General features: G+C 45.6%; 1 protein-coding gene across 1 annotated transcript; it reads left to right on the plus strand.

Moving 5' to 3' along the window:
- The first annotated feature begins 203 nt into the window (after nt 1-203).
- Nucleotides 204-14,084, plus strand: TSPAN6 (tetraspanin 6). Its single transcript, XM_048514511.1, has 8 exons — nt 204-467; nt 3,572-3,760; nt 5,428-5,502; nt 6,493-6,588; nt 6,980-7,135; nt 8,138-8,221; nt 12,017-12,111; nt 12,725-14,084. The coding sequence occupies exons 1-7, from the start codon at nt 381-383 to the stop codon at nt 12,083-12,085; spliced, it is 756 nt and encodes a 251-aa protein (XP_048370468.1). The 5' UTR covers nt 204-380; the 3' UTR covers nt 12,086-12,111; nt 12,725-14,084.
- Nucleotides 14,085-19,205: the final 5,121 nt, after the last annotated feature.

Consider the following 19,205-nt stretch of genomic DNA (forward strand, 5'->3'; position numbering starts at 1 on the left):
TGGTTGGCGCCATCTACTGGTAGGCAAACGAACGAGTTCACAGCCAATGACGTGCCAGTCTTCTCATCCCTAATAAGCGCTGAGTTTTCGGGTATGTTCGGCCCGTCTCGTAGGTGCTCGGAACAGTTCAGAGAAAGGGGCGGGGCTTTCGTCGTCGCGGAAAGAGCCGGGATTAGCGGCCGGGTTTATATTTCGGCAATTTCCGGAAGGGCTCGGCTTCACTAGGCGTTGAGAGGACGGAGCCCTGTGCCTGGTTCACGTTCGGGACCTTTCGGACAAACTCGGCTTGTTCCGTCTCAGGGTAGACGCTGGCAGGCGGCTGAGGGGCTCGGAGCCCGGCGGTGCGTGGCGTGGCGGGGCGTGCGGTGGTTTGCCCGGGCATGGCGTCCCCGTCGCGGAGGTTGCAGACCAAGCCGGTCATCACTTGCCTCAAGAGCGTCCTCATCATCTACAGCTTCATTTTCTGGGTGAGCTTCTCGGGGTCCTGCGAGCCCTGCACTGTGCGCCAGACTGCCATAGAGAACAATGGAGCCGACTCCCCACCCCTCCGGCCCCACAGTGTGTGACCCCACCCTCCGCGGCCCCATAGATTGCTGCAGGGCAGGCAGCTTCCCTCCACCCATAGATAAAAGTGGACCCCCGAGTGATTCTTTAATCCTGCTCCATTCTCGATGGGCAGGCAATGAATTGAATTTATTCCGGTCATAGACTAGTTAGCATATATTCCAAAGTAATAGGGGGAAAAAACCCTTACCAAACGTTACTCCTAAAATACTAAACTGCTATTTAAAAAAAATACACATACAAAATGTTTAAAATGCAGCATCCATTAAAAACAACTTTAAGACTCTGCTGCACAATGCGCTCTCTGAATCAGGGTGCAAACTGGCAACTTTACAAGATATCTGCGGATTCTTATATGATAACAGCTAGTCCAATTTAATTTTATTAGGCAGGCGGTGTTTCTCCCCTCCCATAAATAACGGAAGGATAAACTCTGTTTTGGGTTTTAAAAGATTTTTATTCGTACCTAAAACACTTTGACAACAAAAGAGAATGATAGAAATTACAAATATAGATCGGTATATTTATCTTAGGGATTTCTAACTTAGTCTGCGTTGAATATTAGTTGTAAATGAGTATACCTCTTGGTCCTTAGTGACATCAATGGTATTGGATCTTTGGAAACATTGCTTGTAAATTGATATCACACTTTTCTCTATTAGTTCTTAATTTTAAAAGCCTATTATCTTTCCGTAATGGATAAACTCTGTTCTGGTTCACAGAAGACCCTCTCCCTGGCTACCGCTAGCCCATATCCCCATTTCTGAAAACCTTGTGAGACGCTGCCTTCTCACATCTCTGATCCCCATAGTAGAGTGCTGTCAAGTTACAGCTGACTTTTGGGGACCCCAGCAAGGGGCTTTTGAGGCAAGTGAGAAGCAGAGGTGGTTTGCCATTGCTTTCCTCTGCGGAGTCTCCCTCGGTGATCTCCCAAATGCTGACCCTGATAAGCTTAGTTTGGGCTGTTTTGTGCCATCTTCCCTCCCTGGTGCCCAGAGAGAGCAATAAAGGAGGATCCCTCTTTCTTCCAGTAGCTGTTCCCTTCCTACAATATGGGACAGATATTAGCTTCTTCTCCCTCTTCCCTAAGCAACAAAGGGACAGGCTGCCCCATTAATCCAATGCTATTTTTGTAATGTGTGTTGGGATTGACAGTGCTTGTCTCAGTTCCACAAACTGCAGTAAAGTCACATCCAGACCCCCAATTCTGTGTCCCCTTATTGCACTGGGAGTGCCCTCTCATCATTCCTGCATATCCTAACCCCAGAGAACCGTATGGCAGATGTCCTCCATCTGGTCACAATTTTGAGTTTTGTCCTAGCCCTTGCTTCTAATTTCTCTTCTCTCCCTAGATCGCAACAGGAGAGGCTAACCCTATAAAACTTAGCCTGTTATTTTAGAGCACCTTGGGAACAACAGTAGTCGTCCCAGTCTCATGGACAAGAGTAGGGTCAATTCTGTCCTCGCACACACATCCCATCATGCATTTCCTAATCCCACACACTCCGTCTTCTCTCGGCTTGTGTAGAATGATGCAGGACAGAAAACAGCCTCCCCAACTCTCTACAGAGACCACAAGCCCTACAAAATGTTTTATATAGTCTCCCCCAGATCCTATAAGGAGAAAGATATTCTTCTCTCCTGAATTTCCATTCTTGCCACCCCATAAAAAACAATAATGCAAGCCATATGCAAGATGGTCACCTTTCCCCTGTGATTCTTTCCCTTCCCACTGGAGGGAAAAAACCACACAGCAGTCCTTTTCTTTATAACCTCCTTTCCAATCTTCATGAAGTTTGATACAGTGAAATTCATAGCTGGGAAGAAATGACACCCCTCTGTCTTCACAGCATCCTTAAGGCACAATTGAAGGCAAAGCCTCCCGCTCCTGTAGACTGTCAGTGCTTTAAGACAGGCTGGCATAATTGTGCAAGTGGCACCCAAGGCAAGAAGCATGTTGAAATTGTTGACGTGCCTTTCCATGCCCTGTGGCCGTGATGTACCCTGTGCTTTGTTGACCCTTGTCTGTGAATAGCAAATAACATGTGGAATGCACTCAGTAATCCTGTCCTTTCCTTCCCTCTGCTGCTTGCTTCAGGCCTCTGAGTCAGGTGAGTGTGGCTTTCCTCCCTAGGAAGAGGGTCGCCTTTCTCCCTGCAGTGTGTGGCTGCGTTGCCCCGTTTGGGTACAAATGTTAGTTGAAGGACGTTTTCTTGAGCTTGGGGAGGTCTGAGAAACTCTTATTTGATTCTCAAGGTAACCCATTCAGTTCCCTAGGGCAGTGGTGGTGAACCTTTGGCACTCCAAATGTTATGGACTACAATTCCCATCAGCCCCTGCCAACATGGTCAATTGGCCATGCTGGCAAGGGCTGATGGGAATTGTAGTCCACAACATCTGGAGTGCCAAAGGTTTGCCACCACAGCCCTAGGGCTTAGATAACTTTCAGATCTGTTATGTTTATTAAATGCTACAGGGACTGAGCAGGAGAAACCCACGTTACACGAGGGCTTTCTGGACTTGTGTCTTTGTTTTCTCCTGGGACAACAACTTTATGTAAATCCTTTCTGGAACTTCTGTTTCCTTAACATGGTGCTTGCAGGCTTTTCTGCTCAGGAGGGCCCTGCTAAGGAAGCGGCTGTACATTGAGCGTGCCGTGCCCAACGTCAGACAACGAGCTGGTGTGGGTGGGGAAGTTTATTGCTTTTATCTCCCAAGGTGCACATGTGAGATAATGTAGAGTTTTTGCCCTTTGAACCACTTTGTCAGGACTGGGGAAAAGATTGCTTCTAGGCCGGCAGTGTGTACTTATGACGGTGGGAGCGAATCCCTACATATCATTAGAGAGCATGAAGATGTGATCTTGCGTATGCTGTACCAGTCCTTTGCAAAACTACCATAAGGGTATAGGCTATACTTCTGCAGAAACCTCGTTCCTTTGCATAAACTTTGTCAAACAGCTCATTTTGATTAATGGAAACCCCTCCCCCCCTTCTGCTTTTTCTAGTTTTCAGGCATTATCCTCTTGGCGGTTGGCATATGGGGAAAAGTGAGCCTGGAGGTGTATTTCTCCCTGTTAAATGAGAAGGCTACCAACGTCCCCTACATCCTGATCGGCACAAGTGGCGTCGTCATCCTCCTGGGCACCTTTGGTTGCTTTGCAACCTGCCGGGGAAGCACATGGATGCTAAAATTGGTAAGGCATCGTTGACTGAAAGGCACTCAGGGGTTCTGCACCTCCCTGCGTGGTGCAGTGGTTAAAAGCAGGTGGATTCTAATCTGGAGAACCGGGTTTGATTCCCCACTCCTCCACCTGAGTGGTGGAGGCTTATCTGATGAACCAGATGTGTTTCCGCACTCCTACATTCCTGCTGGGTGACCTTGGGCTAGTCACAGTTCTTCGGAATTCTCTCAGCCCCACCTACCTCACAAGGAGTCTGTTGTGGGGAGAGGAAGGGAAAGGAGCTTGTAAGCCACCTCGAGTCTCCTTGCAGGAGAGAAAGGTGGGGTATAAATCCAAACTCTTCTTCTTCGTCCTTGAGATTCCTACGACTCTTGCAGCAGCGGCCGGCCCTGTTCTTCTCTGCCTGGTCTAACTTCCTGAGTTTTGAGGAGGTGGAACTTTATTTATTAGTAGTAATTGTAACTCACTCTTATGTGGAGATGTAAAATTTTGAAGCCATGGAAAAACCCACCTAAGAACACTGGACATATTGGGGAAAAAACCTGAAGGGTTTACAGTGCTTACCATCGTATCAAACTATAAGTATTTTACTGCTTTAGCCACATAAATTGCATAATTCAAAATATTTTACAAGTATTAATGCCATAGGTATCCACAAGCAAATTATAAACACACCCACCATTTCAGAGAATTCTGCAAACTGTTACTACCTTGGCAGAAGTATGTTAATTTTTGCCATCTCAGTAGCAGACAAAAATAAAAACATGAAATTAGGAAACACATTTTTTAGTAAACAAGTGTGCTTTGTGTGTTGTCAAAGGCTTTCACAGCTGGAATCACTAGGGTGTTGTGGGTTTTCCAGGTTGTATGGCCATGTTCCAGTAGCCTTTTCTCCTGATGTTTCGCCTGCATCTGTGACTGGCATCTTTAGAGATCCTCTGAAGATGTCAGCCACAGATGCAGGCGAAACGTCAGGAGAAAATGCTACTGAAACACGGCCATACAACCTGGAAAACACACAACGCCCTAGTATGTTTTGTTTAGTCAGGAGCAATCTCATATGATCATCATACCAGCACTGGATGTGAAGTTATGTTGCTGAAAACACTAGTCTTTAATTAAACATTATCAGAATTATTTGGGTCTTATGCCTAAAGGAGCACTTTCATTTGCGGTCAAGCGCATAGCTGGTTTTTTTTTTTTTTTAAGATTCAACGTGCACTGAACTCCTCCCTTTCTACATGAAGGTAGCAGGCAGTTAGCTTCTTTAGGGGCCCTCTTGTGCTGCAGTGATGTGGCTCAAGAGGGCTCATAAAGAAGCTAACTGTGGCAACAAGAGTTTTCATCTAGAGTCGCTTTGTGGACCAGGAAAATCAGCAGGTGGCTCTTCAAAAACGGCCCTGTGTTTCACAGTTGGTGCCAGGGTTTAAAGATGCAATTCTGGGGTTGTGTATTCATTGCAGTTACTAAGAAAGACCAAGGGGCAAAGTCCAACTACATGTAAGAAAATTGTAGTGTGAGCAAACTGTTCCTTCTCTTTCTGCAAGGACGGCATTGCAGGATTGTATCCTAGGACTTCTCTTGCAGTAGTGACTAAGGTTTAGGATATAGCTATGTGATTTTGTATTGGTAATGGGTGAGAATATTGGCTCTGATTTGTTCTTTCTCTCCGTCCACAGTATGCCATGCTCTTAACCCTCATCTTCCTAGTTGTGCTGGTGTCTGCCATTGTGGGCTTTGTTTTCAGACATGAGGTGAGGAGTTTTGTTTCTTGGGATGTGTCCTGGGGTTTGGAGACATTAGCTGGCTTTTCAGTCTCCCACACGCCAGCAGCAGGATGTGTGGTTGTTTTCTCAGAAATGGGAGATCTTTGTGGTTGAGGCCAATGATACATCCTAAATTTAGTATTCACTGTGTGAGTGAAACTTTCAGGATCTGAAATGTTTAAAAAATTCTTATTTTAACATCGCTATGGGTTATGTGTGTGTGTTTCTTTCTTGACCAAATAAGTTTGGTATCTCTGCGAGTGGAATTCTGATGTGGAATACTCAGCTTCCTTTCCATGAATACCATAGTGCAGGTATTGGGATGATGGTGCTTGACTCCGGAGTCTGTATGAAGGACGTTATGGCTGAAGAAATTAATCCTCCTTTGTGTGTTCTATCAGAACTTGAAAAATCTCTCTGAAGGGGAATCTGCAGGCAAGACTTCAGTGTTCAGTTTAGCCATGAGATTAATTTTTTTTAAATGAGAGGCGCCCTTGATAGATCATTAATTTTTTAAAAATGAGAGGAGCCTTTGATAGATCATACAACAAATTTCTTCAAACATGTTTATTTTTAGTAGGCAAGGCTATAAAAATTACACCTGCCATCTTAGAAGGAGGACTGCTCCTTCTGAAAGGGCACATACCGCAACACATACCGCACACATTCAATCCCCACGATCTCCAGTTAACCTGATCCAGTAGCAAGAGCTGTGAAAGACGTACGTTTGAGACAGACTACTGGTTGCTTAAGAGCCAGTCTGACCAGACAAGGTTGAACTTGATGAACCAGTAATCTGATTCAGTATAAAGCAGCCTCGTATTTTCATGTGGCACCTGAAAAAATATCTGTTAAGGTGAAAGTATTGTTTCCAGCTCTGCACAGATGTAACCCAGTAATGCTCACATAAATGAATAATATTTCTTTAATTAAGTGATTGCCCTGTATACGTGTGGTTGGTATCTTCTTTTTCTGCAGATTAAGAGCAGCTTTAGGAGTAACTATGAAAGTGCTGTGCGCAATTACAAGCTCGGAGATGAAAAGAGCCAAGCAGTCGATACCATCCAGAAAACAGTGAGTACTCGCTTATGCCCTCCCGTGTTGCATAACTAATGGATTGTGTGTCTCCTCCAGCGCATTGCATGCGCTCCTTTTCTGTTTGTGGAAATGCTCAGAGTTATAGAGTCGGCCTGTTCTTCAAAGCGAGGCATTAGAAAAAGCAGCAGCATTTCTGCAGGCTGCAAGGTGAGGTAGCACAGAGGCTTTTGAAATGTTCTGGGTTCCGAGCTTCAGATTTCTTGAACTATCCCTCCCCTCCTTCAGTACACAAGCATCAATCTTCAAAAGAATCGGTGTGCGGTAATCTGTCGAGCGTGGCACAAGGGATAAAAGTTTCTGTAAAGTCAGGAATGTGGGGGTGGGTATGCTGGATGCACTGTGTTACCCCACCTCTGTTTCTTCACAGTTACACTGCTGTGGCGTTGCCAACTTCTCAGATTGGGAGACGACTGAGTACTACAAAGAGAAAGGAATACCCATGAGCTGTTGCAAAGTTGGGCAGAACTGTACAGGGGGAGATATGAAGGATCGAGACAAAGCCAGTCAGAAAGTGTACCATGAAGTAAGCAATCCCAAAGCAGGGTCCTCCTTCCCTCAGTCCTGGGAAAAGGTGCGAAGAGCCAAGACTGCTGCCATAGAAATGAGATTTGGGTTCTGGTGGTAGATCGGACTGTGTTGTGGAGGCGGGAACCAAAAAACAGGAAGTGTGTTTTTGTTCATACTGTTGTCTTAGTGGCTGGCAGCCTTATCTTCTAATGTGAACATGAACTGAGCTACTTAAAAGAACTGGAAATTACTGCCTGAAAGCAGAGGCGGAGCTACCAGGGGATGGGGTGGGTGCACATTGCACTGAGCGTGCGACTGGGGGGTGGAAAATTGCCCGCGCTGCACCCCCCCCCATGGCACTCCCCAACTTACCTTAGTGAAACAGTGCATGCTGGAGAAGCGGCCTGTTCCCTTCAGGCTGAAAACGGCCTGGTGGGAACGACACTTCCCAGGAGACCTTGTGATCCCCAAGGTCTCATGGGAAGTATCGTTCCCACCAGTCCGTTTACAGCATGAAAGGAACAGGCTGCTTCTCCAGCCTGCACTGTTTCACTAAGGTAAGTTGGGGGGGGGGGGCGGAAAACACAGTGTGCGCACTGGGCACAGTATGACCCAGCTACGCCTCTGCCTGAGAGCAGGCCAGTGTGGTGCTCTGGCTGGAGTTGTTTTGGGGGCATGGTGTCTCTGCTCCTGTGAATCTCTGCTGTTCTTCTTTAGCAGAGCAGGGGGCGCTTCCTCTTGTTATGTGCTGAGCCAGCAGTTTTCCAAGTATATTACAACAACAACAAAGTTCCATTGAGATCGCAGCACTAATAGTGGCTCAACTGGCCACTGAGTCAAATTACAAATTAGACTGGGTCAGATCAAAGGGCTCTGGGCTGCAATACTAATGTGCAGCGCCTCAATCATTTGCCTAGATTTGAGGGCTATGAACATCTCTGGTTTCCCCATAGGCAGGTGTTGCCAGGAAGCTGACTGGTATATTATTTTCATCTCCCCCCCCCCTTCCCCCCCATAGGGTTGCTTCAACATGGTGACACAGACAATGGAGTCCAAACTGAGCGTTGTAGCTGGGATCTCCTTTGGCGTCGCTTGCTTCCAGGTAAAGTTGTCCTTCAAATGCTTCTTCTCTTCTAATGGGTTTGGGTTTTTCCCCCCTTCGCTTTTGTTCTTTGCTTATCTGGGTTCAAAGAGCACGGTGTGCTTCAGATAGGAGGAGGCCGCAAGGTGATCTGGCGGTGACTGGCTGCCGTGCTGATAAGGCCTTGCATTTTCTCTTAGTGCAGACACTGGAGGTGGCTGGCTCCTTGCCAGGAACGCACTGGGGATGGTCAGGTGGCCACCCACAGTATCGTCGTCTGCCTGTTGCATGCCATTCTGTTGTTTTTGCCTCCTTTAGGGTGATTGAACATAATTCAGGGCTGGGGTGGGATGAGTTCATCTGTTTATCTACCTGTGATGTCTTCAAATGGTCCCAAATGTTTTCAGTAGACGTGGGCTAATTAGCTACCGTTGAAGTTCACAGCAATGCAGTGTTGATCCACAGTATACATTATGTAGGTGAAACCCCACATGAAAACATCCAATCGTTGAGATCAGCATAGCCAAATACCTTTCTCTGGTCTTGTTTCTTGCTCCCCGACATAGTCGATGTAACGCACAAAGATATCCATTCTGGGTCAATATTATGCTGAGCCAAACTGGAGAAAAGTTTGGAAGCGGCTGCCTTGATAAAGATACAGTTGGCGAACAACAACAGAGTAAAAGAGAAGGAGAATTGCATGGAAGCCATAGCTGTTTCTGAATTTCAAGGAAGAAATTCGAACTTCATCAAGAGAAGATCTGTTGTGGCTGGTGCTGTCAATTTTGACAATTGGGGCGGGGGTAGCTGTGCCTCCCAAGAAAACAGTGAAAGGGAGAAGAATCCTCTTGAGTTGCATCAAAAATTTGTTCTTGTAGTAGGAAACAAAACAATAGGACTACTTAGAAGCACTTGTGCCTTGATGTGCAGCCAAAAGGTTTGGTGTGAACAAGGGCTTAGATGAACTGGCTGAATTGCTGCTTGCAGACAGTGGAGAAAAAGGGGTGCCTTTCCTTTCCAGGCTGTAGGTCAGGCTGCCAAGGCCTTGTGAAGAACATCCGCAAATCTCTTTCTGTCCCAGATCCAATTAAGCTCTTCCTGTGTCAGTTTCCTCTTGCATTGCCAGCATTTCTAACAATCTTAGTGCCGTGCATGCTAACAATCTTAGTGCCGTAAGTGTAGTGTTTTTCTGCACTTATGTTTTCTTGAAAGCGTGCCTCAGGCACACATCTGTATCCTAATCGGACAGTAGATCAGGCAGGAAATGAAAGGCCACTTGAAGAAAGGACAGACATCCTCTTTGAGTCCGGTTTCGCTTGCAAGTGCACACAGTTGGATTGGCAAAATAGGATGTGTCTTAAGTATCTTCAGGATGGTTGGTTCTTGAATACTTCCTGATGCTTGGGCTCCTCCACCCTCTTTCCAAACAAAAATTGAATGTGTTTCATTCAACTCTGGTAGCAGTAGGAACTCACACTTTATTTACCTCATTGATATGTCACTTCAGAGTGTCTATGTGATGTAGTGGATAAAGTATTGGGCTAGGATCTGGAAAATCTAGGTTGAAATCATGCCATGGAAGCTTGCTGGGCACACATTCTCAGCCCTGATGCAGGCTAGTATTTTGATGGAAAACTTCCAAGGAATACCATGGTAGTGACATGGAGGCAGGCAATGGCAAACTGAACATCTCTTGGAAACCCTATGGGGTCACCATGAGTCAGCTATGATTTGACGGGGCTCCCTTACACTTCACTAAATATTCCCAGCAGTTATGTTCTTCTCCTCTCCTTTACTGAATCCTTATCGCCAGGGGCCTATCTGTAGAAAACGGCGCCCAGGGCAAGCACTAAAGCTCACCCCCACTTGCAAACTCCATGTGGCGTTCAAGGGGTGGGGTTGTGCCTGTTTGACTCCTGGCTTGGTTGGTTTGAGCTTGCAGTTTAAAGCTCGACCCAGCCAGGCGAAGCCCAGTGTCAAACTGAGCTTTGGGTCTGATCGACTTCAGATATATACTGCTGGCTCCAATCCCACCTTCTCAGGCTCCACCTTATAAGGAGCTGATAGCTGTGGCCAGGAGTACCTTTCACCAGCTTTGACCGGTTAACCAACTGCCGGGTTTCCTGGGCAGAAAAAATCTGATGAGGCAGGTGGCCACCTTAACTGGGGAACCAAAACTCTGGAAATTGCTTCCCAGGGAGAATTGTCTCATCCCAGTGATGGCGAACCTTTTTGAGACCGAGTGCCCAAATTGCAACCAAAACCCACTTATTTGTAGCAAAGTGCCAACATGGCAATTTAACCTGAATACTGAAAAAATGGTTGGCTCTAAGGCGTGCGTTACTCGGGAGAAAGCTTGGTGAAGCAACCATCCAACGCTTCGAATGGGCGAATCAACCCTAGGAGGGTTTACTGAGAAGCAAGCCCCATTGCCAGCAACCGAGCTTACTCCCAGGTAAAGGATCGTGCCCAGGCTAGCCTAAATGTGTGTGTGTGGGGGGTGATTTTCTGTCCCCCCCACATGATGAACTCTGTGCACGTGTGCCCACAGAAAGGGCTCTGAGTGCCACCTCTGGCTCCTGTGCCATAGGTTCGTCATCACTGTCTTATCCCCTTCTATTGCCATCCTCCACTAACAGGTGAATACTTTTACGTTTCAGTTGGCACTCCTTTGGTGACCTCTCCTTTCCATCCTATGTTTAAATTTTTTTAAAAAATGTTTTTGTATGTATTTTAGCTCAGATTTAAATTATTTTAATGTGTGGGTTTTTTGTTGGTTTTAATAGTTTTAAGGTGTGATTTTAATAATTTGTTAGCCACTTTGATGGCTTTTATGAGCGTAGAAAGACTAGGTAAAAATCCTATAAAATAGATTTGGTCACTTTGTTTTAAATGAAGCTGGAAATCCTCTTTTTGTCAACATACTCCACCAATTGTCAGTAGATGGCAGTTTAACGATGCTGCAAATATTATATGCAGCAGAAATAGTGTTTTAATTTTCCAAAACAAGACCTGTAAAGAGTTATTGCAGGGGCGTAGTCTAGCTATATATAGTGTTTATTGGGGTGTGGTGTGGTTTCTGGGCTGTATAGTGTTTGTACTTGTGATATTTTACTATATGTACTTGTATAAATCAGTGTAATCTTTTAGAAACCACTGAGAAGTCTATGTAGTTGAGATATGTTTGATTTATATGATTTTTTTATCTATATATTTTCCCACTTTGGTCTATATGATATTTTATGTTTTTAACATAAACACTTTGTGTGTGAAAGCAGAATTGTTCTACTGAGATTGTATGTTTTTGTAATATCTTTTATCTGTTCCCTAACCTTCCTTTATTTTAGTATTTGGTGTGTTGATTGTACATTTATTCCCATCCCTGTTTTTGGTTCAACTCTCATTCATAGAACATAGTTCTAGGTCTGTCTTGTTGCTGTTTGCAAGCGTGCACATTACCCTTCTGATGACTACATGATTGGCTACATTGCTAGTAAAACCTGTGCAATTTGTGGAATTGATTCATTGTGTAGGGTGTGACGGGGGCAAATGTTGAGGTTTCGGGTTCCCAGGAGCCAAGAAAGACAACCTCTGGTTTCTTCTGTCTAGAAACTGCAGTAAAAGGGGGTTTATTGGCTTCTGTTTTTCTTCAGAATCTCATTTTAACTTGAACAAACAGTTGGCAAGTCACCTTGGCTTTGATCTCCAGCCCAACCATAGCAGGTGTCTTATAGCTAGAGCTTGGGTATGTGAAACTGCCAGCTCTTGGCTTGTTACTGTTCCTTTAACCCATTTCTCTGATCTGTTTTTTCTTAGCTGGTTGGAATCTTCCTTGCCTGTTGCCTCGCCCGGTCCATCACAAATAATCAATATGAGATGGTATAACTCACAAGGTTGCAACTCGCTGCAAGGTATAGCTGCATGTGTAGTGGCACGTTAAAAAAAAAACTTCAGGTTTTGTGTATATTGCTTGATTTCAATCAAGAGCAGAGTTCTGTGGATTCAGAATTCATCATACTTAAAAGTCATTTAAAACACACACGCTTATGCAAGTTTCTAGTCATTAAGGATGTAAAGATAGGCCAGTACTGGGTGAAACCTGAATGTGGGACGGAGAAATGAATGCATGGGGTGCTAGTCTGTGGGAGAAAAGCTTGAAAACTTTGCATAGCTCTTTATTGCTCCTGTTGATTAGTAAAAGCAGAATTAAAAATGCAGGTTGAACAGATTTGCAACACAGATGGTGGAATTCAGTTTGGCTTAGCCTTTGGGGTATGAAGCGCCTTATACAGAGTTGGGCTGTTGGTCTACACAGTCCAGTCCAGTGTCACTGGGCCTGGGTCAGTTTTCTGTGTAGCGAAAAGGCTTCAGTGAAATAGTCTTGTGTAAATGAATGATGCAAAGCTTTGCATTTTGATGTAGCTTCACCTTGATTTCATATTTTCTTGGAAGTTCTTGAAATGTATGCTGGATTTGGTTTGAGCACCGCCATCTCTAATTTTTGGCATTCTCCTTTCTTTTCAGAATTTTGGGACACTTTAGAAACCAAACAAAAAACAACACTTTGGGGAACCACTTCATTGTTTCCAACCTGCTGACATCCTGTTTGATTAGGCCCATCTCTTCTGAAGCTGTCTGTTCTTCAGGGGACTGAATTCCACAATGGACTTATTCTACTTCGGGGATGTTGTCATGGTGGTATTTTGAAGGAATGCCGCATAGGACACTTAGCTTAGAGGAGATTGTGATTACGTCTTTCAAGAAGGGACAGTGGTTTACTGCATGGCTCCAGGCATACTGTGAACTGAGGAATGGGTTTTCTGAGGCCAGTCTTTACAACAGAAGAGATTTCTATTCAGGCTGTCGAGAAATGAAAGGATTTTGTCTTGGTTTTAGTCACTTGATCGATTAGCCCTTTAATCTGGTTTCACGGAAGCCGTACATTACTAAAATCTTGCTATAGGTTGTCATGTTGTGACAAGGAAGTAGAAGAGCACTTATAAACACAAGATGCCACTCCTTGCAGTAAACCAGTATCCTTGCTGTTTGACATTTGGATGCCGTTGTGCAACTACGACCTTTCTGTTCTCAACTATTTTTCTTCACTAACAGTAATGAACACTAAATGTGTGCTAAACCGCTTCTGGCTCTGTTTTTTCCTGAGGCGGGAGCAGTTGAGTACCTTGCTCTTGTTTGCCACCAGGGGCTGATGGGAGTTGAGTCCTTCTCAGAGCACCTGAATTAGCCCTTCTTACTGCAGTGATCCTTATCAGAGTGCCTGTGCTCTTGTATGCATATGGGTCGCAGCCCAAATAAGGTCAGTTAGGATTAATTTCTTGAGGTCTTCTGTCAGTTGCTTGTTTGGGAAGAAAACGTGCTGGCGTGTTTCGTTCTCCTAGGAGGGTGGCAGTCCTCATTAATTTGCTGCTCCCTCCCCTCCTGGAATGGCATCATGCTCCCTTGTCTTCTCAGCATACAGCTAAATGTGTTCGTCAGCAGAGCAAACTGACAACGTGAGAAAAAGGGAATTTTTTCCTTTTTGTGCCTGTTGAAATGAGCTCCAGGCTTCTCGGCCTTTTGGCTGAACCTTGGCTCTGTTTCTTTCATTCTTCCCCTGACGGAAGTTTTTATATTTCCTTTTTTTAAAGAAACAAACAACCCTTATTTTGATAAAGCCTTGAGTGTTTTCTAATCGAGTTGTAGTGATCTTTTTGTGTTTACTGTGAGGCTCTGTGGGGAGCTGTTAGCCTTAGCGATCACTGCCCTGCTGGGTTGGTGTGATTCTGACCGTCAGTATTATGGGATGCTTTAAGCACATGGCAGTGTTTTGTATTAAATAGAAATCCTCTTGTCTTGAAAACAGAATAAACAATTATGCGCTTTTCTTCTTTGTCTGTTGCTTCATGCGATAGGGTTCCACTCAGTCAGTTTTTTTACTTATAGAACTGAATTCAGGCATCCTGAATATATCTCTGCCCCCTCTCCCGCTCCCCTCCCCCGGTGTGCCAAGAATGAACCTGGTGAATTCCTGGGCTGGCTTGCTCGCTTGCTGTTCCCTTAATGTTAAGATTGCAGACTTCCACTTTCTCTGGTGTGTCCTGGCATCAGAATGTAAGTTGACGTCCGTTTCTTTCCTGTAACTGTGATTCTGACCAAGAATTTCCCTGAGGTTAATAATCTTAGATACTGGGAAAGGAACAAATCCCAGTTAGAGGAAGTAATCAAGACATTGGACTTTCAATACTGGAGGAGGGAGGGCGAGGAAGCGAGTGAGCAATTCTGGCAATTAACCTGGCTCATACTCAGATCTAGAGTGGAGGGGCTCTAATTTGGAGAACAGGATTCGATTCCCCAGTCCTTCACATGAAGCCCGCTGGGTGACCTTGGGCCAGTCACAGTTCTCTTCGTGCAATTGCCTGCGCGGAGACAGGCAATGGCAAACCACCTCTGAATGTCTCTTGCCTTAAAAGCCCTATGGCAGTGGTGGCGAACCTGTGACACTCCAGATGTTCATGGACTGCAATTCCCATCAGCCCCTGCCAGAATGGCCAATTGGTCATGCTGGCAGGGGCTGATGGGAATTATAGTCCGTGAACATCTGGAGTGCCATAGGTTTGCCACCACTGCCCTACGGGGTCATCATAAGTCAGCTGTGACTTGATGGGAATCACATACACACACTCAACACAAAGGAAAAAGATTTGCTCATGGTGTCCGAGTTTAGCTTATATTTCTGGGAGCTCTTCAGTTATTGTTGTTGCCTTTTTTGGTAATTGAGTTGGTGGCTCTGTGTGGAGGTACAGTTCTGCGAAACAAAGGACTTTGGTCCTTCTCCAGGCTGGCTCTACGTTTAGGGGCCTTAGGAGAGATGATCTGGTGTTGCCCAAGAATGGGCTCCCTATAAGAAGAAGAAGAAGAGGAGTTTGGATTTATATCCCCCCTTTCTCTCCTATAGGAGACTCAAAGGGGCTTACAATCTCCTTGCCCTTCCCCCCTCACAACAAACACCCTGTGAGGTAGGTGGGGCTGAGAGAGCTCCGAAAAGCTGTGACTAGCCCAAAGTCACTAGCCCAAGGAAGAGAGAAGTAGAGAAGAGTTTGGATTTATATCGCCCCCCCCCCCTGCACAAATACCCTGTTAGGTCAGTGGGGCTGAGAGAGCTCCAAAGAACTGTGACTAGCCCAAGGTCACCCTGCTGGCATGTGTTGGAGTGCACAAGCTAATCTGGTTCTCCAGATATGCCTCCACAGCTCAAGTGGCAGAGTGGGGAATCAAACCCGATTCTCCATATGAGAGTGCAGCTGCTCTTAACCACTTTGCCACTGCTGTACAGATAAGTCTCATTTGTGCTACCAAGGCTTAAAAACACATGCTGTGCTCTGTTCCTGAGGTGGTTCCATCCTGAAAAGGAGATTTTCCCCTTCCCCAGGTCACTGCAACATCCCTAGGTCCTTTGAGGTGATCTTCTGTCCTTGGTGGGAACAGATGTGTCAAGTATCTGGCAGGGGGCCGACCACTGACCAGAGCCTCAGCAGACTCTCCACCGTGTTGTGCTGACCTTTTGTACTAGCTCCGGTTCCTTGCACTGCTCTTCCCCTCATAATGAAAATAAAGGCAAAATAAAGAGAATATATACACATTTTAATGTTTCTCTTCCTGGAGATTCTATTTCTAAATGTTCGCTAAAAGCAGAGCCGCGAGATGCGTTATTTTGACAAGCTTTTACAGATTGGATTGATAAACAAAATTGAACGCAGAGCAAAATACTCAAATGGGGGTGTTTTGTAGCAGAAAAGCTAATTGAGAAGCTTGAGCAGCCGCATGCTTCCAATAATCTTGCAAGGTGAGTCCCAACATTGAAACTGCAGTGTTCTGTTGCGGAGAAAATCATTCTTTCCTCCCCAGGCGAAAGCAGTGGTTCCAGAACGAGGCTTTCATAGAGACTTCTGGAGTAGTTTCTGTATGACAACATGGCTAGAGATCCTTCCCCACCTCCCTGCAAAACCTGCTTGTTTTTTCCCAAAGATGTTTCATGATTTGGAGGTCTTTTGGCACAGACATAAAGAGAAACTGAAGGAGAAACTGGCGCAGAGCGGTGAGCTGCAGTGTAGCAGTCCAAGCTCTGCTCATCACCTCAGTTCAGAGGTGGGATCCAACCAGTTCTCACCACTTCTCTAGAAGTGGTTACTAATTTTTTCTGAGTGCTGAGAAGGGGTTACTAAAGCAAACTCCCTGCCCAATAGGGACTGGAGGTGCGTGTGTGTGGCGGTGCCACTGTTTGAATCCCACCACCATCGGAACCTGTTATTAAAATTTTTGGATCCCACCACTGCCTCCGTTCAGTCCCAACAGCAGTCAGTTTTAGGCATGTCAGCTCAAGGCTGACTCAGCCTTCCACCCTTCCAAGGTCTGTAGAAGGAGCACCCAGCTTGCTGGGGGTAAAGTAGAGATGACTGGGGAAGGCCGTGGCAAACCACCCCGTAAACATAGTGTGCCTAGTAAATGCTGTGATGTCTCCCATTGGGTCAGCAATGACCTGGTGCTTGCGCAGGGGGCTACCTTTACCTTTTACAATCACAAAACTTTGCCTTTTGAATGAATCCCTGTTCACAAGTTAACAACAAACGCTCCTAAAATCATTGTGCAGTGGACACTTGATTCTTTAAAATGCATGTGTTGCGTTATTCTCAGGGTACATTCAGCGCATTTACAGCTGAAAGTGCTGTACAGCCCTCACCGTTTAGCAAGGTGCTAGTCCCTGGTTTCAGTTGTGAAGTGAATGTGCATTGGCTCTTTCTTACAAACAGGTGTTCACGTGTATGTGCAGGATGTACGCTGTGACGTGAAGAGGGCTGATGTGTTTATCTCCACAGGGAGTTCCTTAATGGAAAGGAAACTGGGCCGGAAATGCTGCTAATGGGTAGCAAAGAGTCAGTTTGCAGAGCCTCAGCCAGCCTACGAGGTACAGACCAGAGTCTTGTCAATTTTGTTGCTTCCCAAATACAAGTGAAATTGACAAAGCACCCAATAGAAAAAGGAAAGATACAAGTGCAGCTTCTGTATTTCCCCAGTCCCTTGTTCTAAAAGGTTACCTTGCCTGGATCCTGTCTTGCAGTTAGGCACCCCTTCCTGTCTGTGGTCAAGGGGGATGGTACACTGGATGCTGCTTTTCAGCCAGAGACTTACAGAAAAGGACAAGGTGTCTGGAAGTCATTGGCTGATTATGCACAAGGTATTTGGCGAGCGATGGAGGCGAATGTCCGTTGCAGCGAGATTTCTTGTACGGACCTATTTTCTGGAGCCCTGCTTTCACTTTCTATTCTCTCTGTGGCAAGGAAGACCACTTCTAGCATGACTTTTAATATTTTTTTTGCTGCCAGAGTGGGCAGATTTGCCAGTGACCACAGACATCTTCCCTCTGCCTATGACCAGCCTTCCCACTCCCTCACTTTGCCACCCATACCTTCTTCCTCACCCTCACACTTCCATGTTGCTGGCTCCTTTCTAGCACAACTTTTAAATATTCATATCAATATAACAATATAATGATATATAATAATAACAGTTGGCTTTTGCAAGGGACTATAGAAGCAAGGGCTCTTTTTGGCTCCACCCCACCTCCCTCACTCTACCGCCATCCTCCCCGATAATTGGGAGGTCTTTTTAAAACCTTATTTCCAACAAGCCTCTATTTTAAAACAAGCCTCTTCTTTTGGAAGAGAAAGAGAGCGAGCGAGTGTGAGAGTGTGTGGGCGAGTGGAAGGCAACGGAGAGAATATTGGCTCTAGTCTTGATACTATTGGGTGTGATAAGATGGGCTCACTTAAGAGAACCCAGAGAAGCACAGGCCCAGCAGAGTTCAGCACACAATCTTCCCCTTTAGGTTGTGGGCGGTGGCCTCGCGTGTAAACAGAAATGCGAGGAAGAAGAAGAGTTGGATTTGTATCCTCCCTTTCTCTCCTGTAGGAGGCTCAAAGGGGCCTACAATCTCCTTTCCCTTCCCCCCTCACAACAAACACCCTGTGAGGTAGGTGAGGCTGAGACAGCTCCGAAAAGCTGTGACTAGCCCAAGGTCACCCAGCTGGCATGTGTGGGAGTGCACAGGCTAATCTGAATTCCCCAGATAAGCCTCCACAGCTCAGGCGGCAGAGCGGGGAATCAAACGGTTCCTCCAGATTAGAGTAAACCTGCTCTTAACCACTATGCCACTGCTGCTCCTTTAAAATACAGTGGGCTTGTATTGGGAGACTGTGAAGAGTCCTGAGTTCCATGTATAATAGGGGAGTCAGGTGGTTACTCTTCTGCTATAAAGCTAAACATAGGGAATTTATGGATAGAGGTTGCCCTCTTGTGGATATTGGATGGAATACAGAGAAGAGTTAAAATGTGTGTTTTCTATCAAAGAAGCTGATCTGGTGATGGGGAAAGAATTATTTCTTTCCATACATGTGCTATTCTTTAAGAGTCATGTGGCCAGACACAACATGAGTTTTAGGACTTGGACACAAGAAACAGACACATCTGTGGGGCCTTGGCTGTGGCGAGCCAGTACAGACATCCAAATATAGTCACTTGGGCATTCAACTTTCAGCAGATTGTCATGTCTTAAAACAAATGGCAGGAAAAGTGCGCAGATTGTGGATTATAGGTTGCACAACTGCCCCCCACCCCGAGATGCCCCTATATGGTCACTCAAATGTGGAAGTTGACAAGCTGGAACGGGTCCAAAGGAGGGCAACCAAAATGGTAAAAGGTCTATGAGGAGAGACTTAGGGAGGTGGGTATGTTTTGTTTGGTGAAGAGAAGGTTAAGAGGTGACATGATAGCCATGTTTAGATATCTGAAGGGATGTCATGTTGGTGAGGAAGCAAGCTTGTTTTCTCCTGCTCCAGAAACTAGGACCGGGAGTCATGGGTTCAAGGTGAAGCAAAAGAGATTCCACCTAAACATCAGGAATAACTTCCTGACAGTAAGGGCTGTTCGACAGTGGAATACACTGCCTCGG

Source organism: Sphaerodactylus townsendi, linkage group LG13 (genome assembly GCF_021028975.2).
Source record: "Sphaerodactylus townsendi isolate TG3544 linkage group LG13, MPM_Stown_v2.3, whole genome shotgun sequence".
Lineage (NCBI taxonomy): Eukaryota > Metazoa > Chordata > Lepidosauria > Squamata > Sphaerodactylidae > Sphaerodactylus > Sphaerodactylus townsendi.

Excerpts from the sequence above, each read along its gene's own strand:
- TSPAN6 (XM_048514511.1), top strand. The coding sequence starts at position 381 with ATGGCGTCCCCGTCGCGGAGGTTGCAGACCAAGCCGGTCATCACTTGC. Across the intron at positions 468-3,571 it reads TCTACAGCTTCATTTTCTGG|TTTTCAGGCATTATCCTCTT; the intron begins GTGAGCTTCTCG and ends TGCTTTTTCTAG. Across the intron at positions 5,503-6,492 it reads GCTTTGTTTTCAGACATGAG|ATTAAGAGCAGCTTTAGGAG; the intron begins GTGAGGAGTTTT and ends CTTTTTCTGCAG.